The sequence below is a fragment of the Pygocentrus nattereri genome, chromosome 10 (genome assembly GCF_015220715.1).
Source record: "Pygocentrus nattereri isolate fPygNat1 chromosome 10, fPygNat1.pri, whole genome shotgun sequence".
NCBI lineage: Eukaryota > Metazoa > Chordata > Actinopteri > Characiformes > Serrasalmidae > Pygocentrus > Pygocentrus nattereri.
In genome coordinates, this window is record NC_051220.1 from 41,466,003 (window position 1) to 41,479,947 (window position 13,945).

The following is a 13,945-nucleotide window of genomic DNA, read 5'->3' on the forward strand; positions in this document are numbered from 1 at the left end:
ATATATTTCATATTTTTTGTCATTTGGACAATCGTTTGGATACATGTCTTCCGACATGATCGTGTGACGTGTTATGAGCATTTTGATTGGCTGTTTCATGAAACTTTTTCACGAAGTTGAGACGCTTGCAACTACTGCGGCTGACTTTCGAGTGAGTTGCAGGAGACCTTATGTAGCTCTAGTTGCATGACGATTTCAGTTTTGTTTCATGTAGTTTCCTGCAGATTTCAAGCAACTGAAGTTGCATGAAACTTTCTCTGACGCCAGCCTAAAAGTTGCACCAAACAGAGCCTTGAAACTGCTAACCTGACGGAAAATACGACAAAGATCCAAGAAAAGGAAACTCGCTGTTTAATATTCTTTTGTATGTATTATGGGCTGTTTTTTCAAAACAGTCTGAAGCAAGTGACATACATTGTACATTTTTGGTTTTATGTAATATTTAAATAACTTTTATCTTTCAGTATCGCAGTGTGACCGATACTGGGGATATATCGCCCAGAGCTAACGCAGGCTATACGTACACCGGTCAGACATAACATTCTGACCACCTCCTTGTTTCTACGCTCACTGTCCACTTTATCAGCTCCGCTTACTGTATAGCTGCACTCTGTAGTTCTACAGTTACAGACTGTAGTCCATCTGTTTCTCTGATACTCTGTTACCCTGTTCTTCAGTGGTCAGGACCCCCATGGACCCTCACAGAGCAGGTACTGTTTGGGTGGTGGGTCATTCTCAGCAATGCAGTAACACTGACGTGGTGGTGGTGTGTTAGTGTGTGTTGTGCTGGTGCAAGTGGATCAGACACAGCAGTGCTGCTGGAGTTTTTAAACACTGTGTCCACTCACTGTCCACTCTATTAGACACTCCTACCTTGTCGGTCCACCTTGTAGATGTAAAGTCAGAGACGACAGCTCATCTGCTGCTGCACAGTTTGTGTTGGTCATCCTCTAGTCCTTCATCAGTGGTCACAGGACGCTGCCCACAGGACGCTGCCCACAGGACGCTGCCCACAGGACGCTGCCCACAGGACGCTGTTGGCTGGATATTTTTGGTTGGTGGACTATTCTCAGTCCAGCAGTGACACTGAGGTGCTTAAAAACTCCAGCAACACTGCTGTGTCTGATCCACTCAGACCAGCACAACACTCACTATCACACCACCACCACGTCAGTGTTACTGCAGTGCTGAGAATGACCACCCAAATAGTACCTGCTCTGTGAGGGTCCATGGGGGTCCTGACCACTGAAGAACAGGGTAACAGAGTATCAGAGAAACAGATGGACTACAGTCTGTAACTGTAGAACTACAAAGACCAGCTATACAGTTAGTGGAGCTGATAAAGTGGACAGTGAGTGTAGAAACGAGGAGGCGGTCAGAATGTTCTGCCTGATTGATGGACTGTATTTTCAAGAAATTCACTAAATGTCTCAGTTTGTAGTTTTTAAGTGGTACTTTTTTAATTTTGTAACTTTGTAAGGTTTATTGTAAGGAAATTGTATTGGTGGATGTGTCCTCTGTATAATCTCTCTATAATGTGTAAATAAACCCCTCGTGTTATTATTTATCAAATTTTCACAGAAGATTCAAACAGAAAGCTTGTTTGTGCCAGAACACTCACCTGCATGTGAACATTCTACATGCATTTGCTGATTAAACAGTCTTTTCCATTTAAAGGATGAACTAATGCCATTCACATGCGTCTTTATTTGATGGTAGTTTTGCTGCTGGTTCTGTTTATTTATACATGTATGTATATTCATTTGTATATGTAAATGTACACATGCACATTGTATTGAGAGCATGACTCTATAGTATAATACCTGATCATCTCTCATGGTCAGATGCATTTAAGAAACGAGTGTTTGAGATGTACATTTAAATGTATTTATGTCCAGAGTTTTACTGAGTAATATTATAAAATAAGCTGGTAACGGTGCAACACACCTTTTTAAATAAAGGGGTAAAACACAACTTTTGGGTGTCAACTCTGATAAATGGATGTTTGTCCAAAGTGCTTTTTCATGTTAAGGAAATCACAAGATTGTCACAAAATGAAACTAAATGCTGCTGCGACGTTCATTAAACGGACCGTGAACTGTAAAACTGAACTTTCCTCACTTTTTAAAATTGATATTGTTCATGTTCTAGTCCGTATAGTCCATACAGTGATGTCATATCCATTTACAGCCCATTCAGCTACAGCAGTTTAGCTCCACCCATTCAGCCTACAGCAGTTTAGCTCCACCCGTTCAGCCTACAGCAGTTTAGCCCCACCTATTCAGCCTACAGCAGTTTAGCTCCACCCGTTCAGCCTATAGCAGTTTAGCCCCACCTATTCAGCCTACAGCAGTTTAGCTCCACCCGTTCAGCCTACAGCAGTTTAGCCCCACCTATTCAGCCTACAGCAGTTTAGCCCCACCCGTTCAGCCTACAGCAGTCTAGCCCCACCCGTTCAGCCTACAGCAGTCTAGCCCCACCCGTTCAGCCTACAGCAGTCTAGCCCCACCCGTTCAGCCTACAGCAGTCTAGCCCCACCCATTCAGCCTACAGCAGTTTAGCCCCACCTATTCAGCCTACAGCAGTTTAGCCCCACCCGTTCAGCCTACAGCAGTTTAGCCCCACCCGTTCAGCCTACAGCAGTCTAGCCCCACCCATTCAGCCTACAGCAGTTTAGCCCCACCCGTTCAGCCTACAGCAGTTTAGCCCCACCCGTTCAGCCTACAGCAGTCTAGCCCCACCCGTTCAGCCTACAGCAGTCTAGCCCCACCCGTTCAGCCTACAGCAGTTTAGCCCCACCCATTCAGCCTGTTTAAGTAAGGGATAAAAAGAGGTTGGAAAACAGTCCAAATTTTATTGACTATTTTTGGGCCATTAAACCACAGAGATGCAGACCTCAGAGAAAAAGACGCAACAAAGAATAGATTTGGGACCTTTGAAGGGAAACAGGTTCCGTACTAAGGTTCGACCCCAGGCTGTCCATCAGCTGCAGTATGGATCTTTATGCCTGCTGCTGGTGGTGTTCAGCATGGAGCTCATGGCGTTTAGCTCCTTCTCCAGTCTGCTGTGGACGTCTCCAATGTGACGCTTCCTCTGTTGGATCTTTATCGTAAGGCTGTGCAGGGCTTCAATGAGTTTTTGGTCTTTTTCTGTAGATTCCTACAGTGAGAAAAGAATCAAATTACCGTGTTGTTCAAGTTGGACGATTACACTAAAATAAACTCCTATATCTATTGTAAATGTTCCTCTCCAGGTGGTGTCACTCCTCTACTTAAGGCTGTGGCAAACAGAAGCGCTTTGTCACACCTTTGTCGAGGGGTGACTGGTACGGTACTTAGCCCAGGTGGGTATTTAAACAAAGAAAAGACAAGAAAGAGGGAAATTGCCCCAAACTACTTAAAAAAACAAAAGAAGGCTTGAGCAACAAACGGCTCTGTGCCATACAAAAGGTGTTTGTTCCAAAAAGAGGAAACAGGTGAAACATCAAGTCCAAACCCCCGAATCACAGAGGAAGTCATTTTTGTTTTCTGATTATCTTTTTCTAGTTCAGCCTTTGAGCGATGCTTTCAGCGTCCCCCTTGTTCGCCTTTTTCCCGCCATTGTTTTTTGTGTCCGATATGTTGAGCAAGCAAGCAAAGTTTATTTATAAAGCGCTTTTTACAACAGGTGCTGTCACAATCCGGGTCTGAGCCCCCATGAGCGTCGCCAGCGGCGACGGTAGCAAGGAAAAATTCCCTAAAAGCAACAGGAGGAAACACTGAGAGGAACCAAGCCTCAGAAAGGGCACCCATCCTGCTCTGGATAGCAAACATTGTTGGTATAACGTTGAGGTGTTTTTCCCGTTGTCACCTGTGCTTCCCGGTGGCACAGTGGTAGCTCCTCGGACCGCCAATCAGCACATTGGCTTTTGAGTCTGGCTCTGAGTCAGCCAGTTCACACTCCATCACCTCATTAAATTCATTTAAGACCCTTTCTCACGGGTTTTCCTCTCTGCACTTGGGTCCACCTCCCTGCCGTCCCGTAACATAAAGTTATGATTTTGGCGAAATGCTAGTTTTATTTTAGATTCTTCAAACCAGCTTCTCTTTATGCAGTTTATAGCTTGGCTTTCTATCCAGCAACCAGGCACAGTGTTAAGTAATAGTAAATCATTTATAATTTAAGAACAATCATTTAATGAATTAAACGCACAACTTTTTATATTCATCACAGTCGGGTCTAAACTGTTGACTGGCACCATAAACGGGAGGAAAAGTTCTAAAGACATTTCTGCATAGCCATAATATACTAAGATTTCAGACTGTACCTCAGTAGCCAGTTTATCTGAGGCCCAGCCCTCCAGCAGACCACCTGGAGGAGAAAAGCAAGTCATTAAATAAAAGAACGCTGTGTATGTAAACGATAAAACTGTGTCATGCGGTAGACTAAGAGGCATATTTACTGAAAAGGGAGTTAATTAATTACCAACAGACTACAGAACGTTTGTGCTGGTGGGTGTGGCCAGTTACACAGGTTATAATTAACACGCGTGCAGTTATGATATGTCCGATCAATGTCCACAGAAAAGCACGTTATCTCTCCATTTTTGCTGATTTGCCGTTTTTCTACATTTCAACACACCAGCTGTCCTTTACGCTGTGTGAAAAATTCCTGATAAGTAGAAGGAAAATTTTCTAAAATCTTAAAAAAAGGGGGGGCAGTGTATTATTCCACAATATAGGAGCGAAGACCTCAAATGCCAGTAGACGTGGACCAATAGAAACGCTCTAAAATCACTTGGAATAAAATCACTTACATTGAAAGGTAAGAGCGTTTCTGCCTTCTTCCGTCCAGTTACTACTCGAAAGATACTCGTTTTTATTTGGACAGCAGCGATATCGAGGTAACACCTAAACTTGTCGTAGCTATTTATAGCTCTGCTCCTTCTGTTTATGGCAGCGTGTCCATAGTTTAATGTATGTGCTGAGTGTTCGGCTAAAAAATCTGTTTTCTCCAAGTTTTGATGTGGCAAATCAGAATAACGACTCACTTTCTTCAGTCAAACATACAGCTGAAACATGCCTGAGTGTCAAACCACATAATGATTAAAATTAATTTTAAAAATGAGGACTTTTATTTTTGCAAAACGTTTCTCAGTAAACTGGCTTAGAAGTCCATATTAATATCATGTAAAACATCTATACATTATAAATGTCGGTTTACACATTCATAAACGTTATGAAAGGTTTCTTTAAGATGTTATGAATGTCGACAGCCTTCAAGCGTTACTGTAAATGTTAATGAAGGTTTCTATCAGCGGCGATGAAAGGTGTATGTAACCGTCAGGTAGCCCAAGTCAGAATCTGACAGGGTTCTTCACGGCACAGATTTTTGGGAGAGTTTAGTGAAGCAGAGTGAAAAGCAGTGCAAGACTCACTGCAGAGGGACTGCATTTCTTCCTTCATCCGGCCCGTCTGGTCTGAGTGCTTCTCCTTCTCTCTCTCCACGTTGCAGAGCTCCTCCTTCATTTGTTCAATTCTCTACAAACCGAAAACGCACATCTTCAGGCCTTAAAGTGCCGCAACTGTGCCTTTCATGTAGAACAAAGTGAACTAGCAGGTCACCCACCAGGTGCAGTCGACTGTTTTCCATGCTGACTCGCTCCAGCATCAGTCCGTTCTCATAGATGCTCTTCTCCGTGGCACCGATTTCAGCTGCCTGATTAATCAGCTCCTCCATGTGCTCCGCCCGCAGCGCCCGCAGCTCCATCTTCAAATCCTCCTTCACCGGAATATTATGTTCCAAATATTGGAAGCACTTTATTTTGAGTTGATGATTAATAAACTCTTAACGGAGTATCAGTAACACCTTAGCAGTAGTAAATCATCTGAATATGCTGAGGTAAATATCTTGTAGATGTTCTGTTGATACATTACTTACATTAAGTAGATGTTTCTTTAGCATGTTACTTCCATGAAGCAAAACTCAAAACCCAAAACCTAATCCTAACCCTGGCCCTAATCCTAAACCTTACCCTAATCTCAACCCAAAACCTAATCCTAACCCTGGCCCTAATCCTAAACCTTACCCTAACCTCAACCCAAAACCTAATCCTAACCCTGGCCCTAATCCTAAACCTTACCCTAACCTCAACCCAAAACCTAATCCTAACCCTGGCCCTAATCCTAAACCTTACCCTAACCTCAACCCAAAACCTAATCCTAACCCTGGCCCTAATCATAAACCTTACCCTAACCACAACCTAAAACCTAATCCTAACCCTGGCCCTAATGCTAAACCTTACCCTAACCTCAACCCAAAACCTAATCCTAACCCTGGCCCTAATCCTAAACCTTACCCTAACCTCAACCTAAAACCTAATCCTAACCCTGGCCCTAATCATAAACCTTACCCTAACCTCAACCCAAAACCTAATCCTAACCCTGGCCCTAATCATAAACCTTACCCTAACCTCAACCTAAAACCTAATCCTAACCCTGGCCCTAATCCTAAACCTTACCCTAACCTCAACCCAAAACCTAATCCTAACCCTGGCCCTAATCCTAAACCTACGGCCACCAAATCACAGCCGGGATGTTATTTCACGATAAACACGCTCCCTCTGTGTTCTGTTGCTTAAAAGACACTCAGAATAAAGTGTCTTCCAAATATTACAGATTTCAATGAGTAACGATGACCCCCTGAATGAATGAATGAGTGAATGAGGGTACAGTGTTTTACCTTCGGCTGAAGGAGTGCAGCAGTTTCTTCCTTCACCTTCTGAATGGAGAGCTCAAAATGATTTTTTCTGGCCTTCATCTCTGCAAGGCAAAAACAATGAGTAAACAATAAATAACAATAAAGATAAAACTTGATAAAAGCCAAATATCAGCAAACAAGTAGAACACAGGCAGATTCGCTGCTATAATAAACAAATATCATTGACAGATGTTGATGCTGAGCGTGGGTGTATTAATCCTTCAATGTTTAGTAAAGAAAATGGTTCTACATAGAACCATGAACACTAAAAGAACCATTTACATGATTAACGGGTTCTTTGCATCATTAAAGTGCTCTTTAGATTGATGGAGAATGTGTTTTGGATGGTTCTAGATAGTACCCAAAAGGGTTCTTCTGTTATGCAAATGTGAAGCTTGTAACAATAAAAGAACCCTTTTGGGCTCTAAACAGAACCATCTAAAGCACATTCTCCATCAATCTGAAGAACATTTTAATGATGCAACAAACTCATCAATCATGCAAAGGGCTTTTTGAGTGTCCATGGTTCTATATAGAACCATTTTCTTTACTAAAGAACCCTTGAAGAACCATCTTTATAAAAAGTGTAGCTCATTTGGAATGTTGCTGATCTCTGGATAGTGTTTTAATACACCACAAGAGACCAACAAGAGGCTTCAAAACTCATTTATTCCACCAGCTGTAAAATGTTTTACTCTTTACTGACATGTTGTGATAGTAGTGATATTTAGAGAGTATTTAAATAAGCTTTTTAACCCTCTGGGGTCCACAAACTCGCGTCAAGTATCTTTGTGATGATCCAGCTCAGAAATCCAGTTCAAACCCTTCCTGAATCTGTAGAGCCGCCCTTTTGCATTCCGTCTTATCACGAGATCCTACGAGACTCACAGCTGGAGTTATGAGCCTGTGAAGAGGGGCTGAGATACACGTCATCTGCCTCTCACCGTGTGGAGCTGGTGGATTTGTGTGACACTCAGGACCTCTCTGAACTGGACTGAACATCTTGTCGGAGACCATTCTTCATTCAGTCCACATCGGAGACTCGTGTGAAACGGCGTCAGAGAGTTTACAGCTGCTGAAGCTGCTGCAGCGGGTTTGGAAAGTAGTGATGGAGATAACAGAGCGTTTTGATATGAAACATATGAGGATTGTGTTCTATGAAGAGCCTTTAGAGGAGATATAAAAATTGAGACAGTGCCCTCAGACCCCAGAGGGCTCGTATGTAAAGGTCTCTGTGTGTTAAACTGTTTGTGTTATGTCTTTTTCTGTTCGTACATTAGCTGAGTGGGAATGGTGGCTGTACCAATTGTTTGTTGTTTAAGTGTCTCATGTCTGGAATGTTCGGTGTCAAACTGAGCCTCGGCCTCCTTCAACATGGATTCCTGGACTTGAAGTACTTCCTCTTGATCCAGTTGAGCTCTGGTGGTTGATTCAGCCTCCATCTTTTAGGTAGGGGAAACAGTTATTTTAACAAACTACCATGGTCCACTGTATCACTTAGAGGTTACAGTATAAGGTAGGTGTTTCTAATAAAGTGGCCAGTTAGTAGAAGTACAAGTTAGGTGTTTCTAATAAAGTGGCCAGTGAGTGGAAGCACAAGATTGGTGTTTCTCATAAAGTGGCCAATTTGTGGAAGTACATGGGAGGTGTTTCTAATAAAGTGGCCAGTGAGTGGAAGCACAAGATTGGTGTTTCTCATAAAGTGGCCAATTTGTGGAAGTACATGGGAGGTGTTTCTAATAAAGTGGCCAGTGAGTGGAAGCACAGGGTGGGTGTTTCTAATAGTGGAGGTATATGATCGGTGTTTCTAATCAAGTGGCCAGTGGGTGGACGTATGAGGGAGATGTTTCCAATAAAATGGCCAGTAAGTGGATGTACAAGGTAGGTATTTCTAATAAAGTGGCCAGTGAGTGTAAGTGAGTGACTCTAAAGCTGGTTATAATAATAATAATAATAATAATAAAATAATAAATTACATTTATATAGCGCCTTTCACAAACCCAAAGTCGCTTCACATATATATATTATTATAAATATACATATATATTTATTGAGTACATTTCTCTTACAGTGAGTTGTTGGATTTCAGCGCGGTAACCGATTTCCATCTGTTTACACTCCCCTTCGGCGCAGGAGACCATGTCTGTAAGTCGCTCGATCAAAGAGCTCATGGCTTCATGTTCTTGAAATTTCTCCCTCTACAAATTACATCAAACCACTTTAGGATCCAAGAGCACTATCAGTGAGAGTTTTCAGAGTATTTTACTGTAGCAAAACCTCTCTGACCTCCTCTTGTAGATCGCTGTATTTCTTCTTCATTAATGCAGTGTTTGAGCTCAGTTCTCTCACATACTGTTCATTCTGTTCTGTAAGGGTCTCCAGAGATCGACAGAGTTCAGCTCTCTCCACCTCCAGCGCTGCTCTGAGCAGAACATTAACATGTAAAACGTTAAGAAAGATCTCTGTAACTGGAGGCTTTGATGCATTAGTAAAGATGAGATGTAGCAGTTTGAACCTGCTCTTCTTCTCTTTGGCAAGTTGACCTTCGAGGTCCTTCAGGTTCTTCTGAAACAGCTCTGTGTTGACTCTGAGATCAAAGACAAAAATAAAGGCATTGGGCAACTGTTGTCACTAGAAAAAAAATAAAATTTTGGTTATTGGCATTACAGGATTAGTTCTACAAAAGGTTTTATCACACACCGTGTTTTATCACATACTTCTACAACCTAGGAATAGCTCGATTAGTTTGCAATGAAGTCTCTGTAGTTACTGAATAATTAACCTTTGTATGAAATAAACTTGCATTGTTAAGGGGTTGAGCAAAACATGGTTGGTGCCTGAAGCTTTTGTTTGTGCTTTTTAGAGATCTGGATGGCCATTAAAATGTAGCCTAAGCCTGACCAGTACATGCTTGCATGCACTTTAACGGGGGGCAGTCGTGTGCTGGAGGTTAAGGAACCAGCTTTGTGACCGGAAGGTCGCTGGTTCGATCCCCAGATCCGACAGTACGTGATTGAGATGCCCTTGAGCAAGACACCTAACCCCCAACTGCTCCCCAGGCGCTGTGGATAGGGCTGCCCACCGCTCTGGGCAAGTGTGCTCACTGCCCCCTAGTGTGTGTGTTCACTAGTGTGTATGTGGTGTTTCACTGCACGGATGGGTTAAATGCGGAGGTGAAATTTCTCCGTTGTGGGACTAATAAAGGGTTTTCTGTGCTCTCCTGTGCTGATCAGCGCAGATCCGTTCAAACAGTTTGAGCTGCAGCAGATCAACAGTGAAAATATCAGCCACGTGGAACTAGTTTGGGTGGTTCAATACAAAACCCTGAACATTCAAAGAACCCTTTGCATGATTAAAGGCATTGCATTATGAAATGTTTTTCAGACTAATGGAAAATGTGCTGTAGATACTTCTATATAGAACCTTATTGAAAGGGGTTCTATACAGCACCCAAAAGAGTTCATCTATTATGTAAATGTAAAACTTGTAACAATAGAAGAACCATTTTGGGTGCAATATAGAACCATCTACAGTGCATTTTCCATCAGTCTATATAGAACCTTTTTAAATCTACACAGCACCCAAAAGAGTTTTTAACAATAGAAGAAGGCTTTGGGCTGTTATATAGAAGGCTCTATCTAGAACAGTCTATAGCACATTTGTGCTCATTTCTCATCAATCTGAAGTGCACTTCCATGATGCAAAGAACCTTCTGCGTTCACATCCTCACGTGCAGTATGTTTCAGGCCTAATGAAGCAAACATCACACACCAAACACATCTTGGGAAAATGAAATTCGATTTTTCAGTAAGCTTTTACACGAACTCTTTTTAATGGGTTACTTTTTCCGTTAGACTGGTTAACATGAGTTACTGAGCCATACATGTTGGTTTCCTGGAGCTGCTTCATCTCTTTCTCCATCTCTTTGACCTCAAGCTTGCATTTGGCGATCGATGCAATTCGCTCATCGAGCCTCTGCTTAGACTTTTCCAGTCTGAGAGGAAACAAAGAGAAGTTCAGTATGAAAGAAACTGCAGCTCGTTTACACAAAGGCTTTAAGAGGAACAGAGGAAATGGCATCGTTGATGTAAAACTACCGGAGTGTAATGTCTTGTTGACATTTTTACACCATCAAATGAAGCAGAATGTCACGACTGGCCCCTCCCAGTCCTCCATGTGCTTGTGTTTACGTTCTGGTCTTGTCCATGTGCTTTCTTGTTTTGATTCTTCCCTGTTCTGCCCCCTTGTTTCCAGACCCTGCCCTTGATTGTTCTCACCTGTGTCTTGTTAACCCTCTTGTTAACCACCTGTGTCTTGTTACCTGTTCCTGTATTTAAGCCCTGTGCTTTCCCCAGTTAGTTTGTATTGTATTGTTTGATATCGTATCTTCTGGCCTGTTAGATTTCCTAGTCTCTGTTTTTGTGTTTAGTCTGTTTTCCTTTTCATCATGTCTGTCCCGCCATCTCTCCTTGTTGGCTCTTTGACCCTGGACTGTCTAGACCCTGATTATGGATTTGCCCCTATTAAATCTTGCTTCTCTCATCGTATGCGTCCTCCTCCTCATCGCTCCCCAGCGTTACACAGAAATGTGCTGACATTTTACACAAATACAGAAACAAGCAAAATCAGCTGTGATTAATCATTACTTTGATGATATGTTTTTATTAAAAAAGCCAAATATTTAAAAAATGTAAAAAATACAATTTTTGAATGATCACATTTAAAAAAAAAGAACATTTGTACTAAAAAAATTAAATTTAGAAAAAAATATTTTAAAAATATCCATATCCTACTTTTTTGTATTTTTTTTCCCCCTGAGGTCAACAGTCGTGTAGTTTTGTGTACTAAAAACAGCCTCTATTTATCCCTTACAATTAAACAGGCTGCATTTGTTACATTAGCTCTGTTCTGATTGGCTTCCCTGTATTGCAATTCCTTCAGAAAGAAGAACATTCCTTTTAACTTCAGAGTGAATGGGAGGAGCTAAACTGCTGTAGGTTGAAAGGAGTATATACTGTAAGATGCTTGATTTGTGTTGCATCACAAAACCAGTAAATTGAAAACAGGACGTTTTTGCTTTATTTAGTTTCTATTTTTGGGCTGTATGGATTGGAGAGAGCAGGAGGTTTTGAATTTTCACATTTTGTGAGCTGGCAGAACTTTAAACGCTTTAAAAGCTGCAGGTTTTGGTGACGTCACTGCTTTTGTCCGAATAAAAATCATGAAAGTGGTGAAAGTGTAGCTGTTCTGTGGTGAAGTATGTGGACAGTAGCAGAGTGAAGCGCACTGTCTGGACAGGCTGTGGTGATCTGCTAAGGCATCGTCCTCTTTTTTCCTCTGAGCACTGAAACTGGCTGATATCTCAGCGATGGACTGTAGATAAACTTGGTTCAGCTTCCATCCTTCTTCTAGCTGATTTTCCACCTGAACAACAAAAAACCAACACACTCAAGCATTAATGAGTGGTTTGGATAGATTCTTCAGTCAATAAATATGTTGCTAAACTTGGAAAAACAAAGATTTGAGGGCACTTTGCCTTCTTTTTTTGAAAGAGATTAATATAGTACAAAAATAGATATACTGTACATAGATATATAATTTCCATACATATATAGAAGCATCACTATGGGAATTCTGGGATGATGCTGACATGGATGATTCTACTGAACTGTAATTTTGGAAAAAAAAATCTTTTTGTATTTCAGATTAAAATCCTCTCGCATTGAGTATGCCCTTTGTGTCACCACCAAAACACCCACAACACTACCAAAACAGCCACAACACTACCAAAACAGCCACAACACTACCAAAACCAGCCACGACACTACCAAAACAGCCACAACACTACCAAACCAGCCAAGACACTACCAAAACAGCCACAACACTACCAAAACAGCCACAACACTACCAAAACCAGCCACAACATGACCAAAACCAGCCAAGACACTACCAAAACAGCTACAACATGACCAAAACCAGTCACAACAATACCAAAACCAGCCACAACACTACCAAAACAGCCACAACACTACCAAACCAGCCAAGACACTACCAAAACAGCCACAACACTACCAAAACAGCCACAACACTACCAAAACCAGCCACAACACTACCAAAACAGCCACAACACTACCAAAACCAGCCACAACACTACCAAAACAGCCACAACACTACCAAAACCAGCCACAACACTACCAAAACAGCCACAACACTACCAAAACAGCCACAACACTACCAAAACCAGCCACAACACTACCAAAACCAGCCACAACATGACCAAAACCAGCCACAACACTACCAAAACAGCCACAACACTACCAAAACCAGCCACAACACTACCAAAACAGCCACAACACTACCAAAACCAGCCACGACACTACCAAAACAGCCAAGACACTACCAGACCACCCACAACACTACCAAAACAGCCACGACACTACCAGACCACCCACAACACTACCAAAACCAGCCACAACTCTACCAAAACAGCCACAACACTACCAAACCAGCCACAACACTACCAAAACCAGCCACAACATGACCAAAACCAGCCAGAACACTACCAAAACAGCCACGACACTACTAGACCACCCACAACACTACCAAAACCACCCACAACACTACCAAAACCAGCCACAACTCTACCAAAACAGCCACAACACTACCAAAACCAGCCACGACACTACCAAACCAGCCACAACATGACCAAAACCAGCCACAACACTACCAAAACAGCCACGACACTACCAGACCACCCACAACACTACCAAAACCAGCCACAACACTACCAAAACAGCCACGACACTACCAGACCACCCACAACACTACCAAAACCAGCCACAACTCTACCAAAACAGCCACAACACTACCAAACCAGCCACAACACTACCAAACCAGCCACAACATGACCAAAACCAGCCACAACACTACCAAAACAGCCACAACACTACCAAACCAGCCACAACACTACCAAACCACTCACAACACTACCAAAACCAGCCAGAACATGACCAAAACCAGCCAGAACACTACCAAAACCAGCCACAACACTACCAAACCAGCCACGACGATACCAAACCAGCCACGACGATACCAAAAACAGCCACAACACTACCAAACCAGCCACAACAATACCAAACCAGCCACGACGATACCAAAAACAGCCACAACACTACCAAACCAGCCACAACAATACCAAACCAGCCAC

At 42.3% G+C, this 13,945-nt stretch overlaps 1 protein-coding gene across 2 annotated transcripts in view; it reads right to left on the minus strand.

Moving 5' to 3' along the window:
* Positions 1–2,812: 2,812 nt before the first annotated feature.
* The window catches only part of ccdc175 (coiled-coil domain containing 175), a 29,675-nt gene continuing 18,542 nt past the window's right edge, over positions 2,813–13,945 (minus strand). For both annotated transcript variants that reach the window (XM_017719309.2, XM_017719310.2), the window contains exons 9-19: positions 12,026–12,162; positions 10,622–10,732; positions 9,254–9,325; positions 9,025–9,160; positions 8,808–8,936; positions 8,042–8,180; positions 6,721–6,800; positions 5,608–5,760; positions 5,417–5,519; positions 4,307–4,350; positions 2,813–3,159 (exon numbers count right to left, since the gene is read on the minus strand). In XM_017719309.2, the coding sequence (XP_017574798.1) occupies positions 2,983–3,159; positions 4,307–4,350; positions 5,417–5,519; positions 5,608–5,760; positions 6,721–6,800; positions 8,042–8,180; positions 8,808–8,936; positions 9,025–9,160; positions 9,254–9,325; positions 10,622–10,732; positions 12,026–12,162 (1,281 nt within the window). In that variant the 3' untranslated portion in view covers positions 2,813–2,982. The remainder of the gene's footprint in view (positions 3,160–4,306; positions 4,351–5,416; positions 5,520–5,607; positions 5,761–6,720; positions 6,801–8,041; positions 8,181–8,807; positions 8,937–9,024; positions 9,161–9,253; positions 9,326–10,621; positions 10,733–12,025; positions 12,163–13,945) is intronic.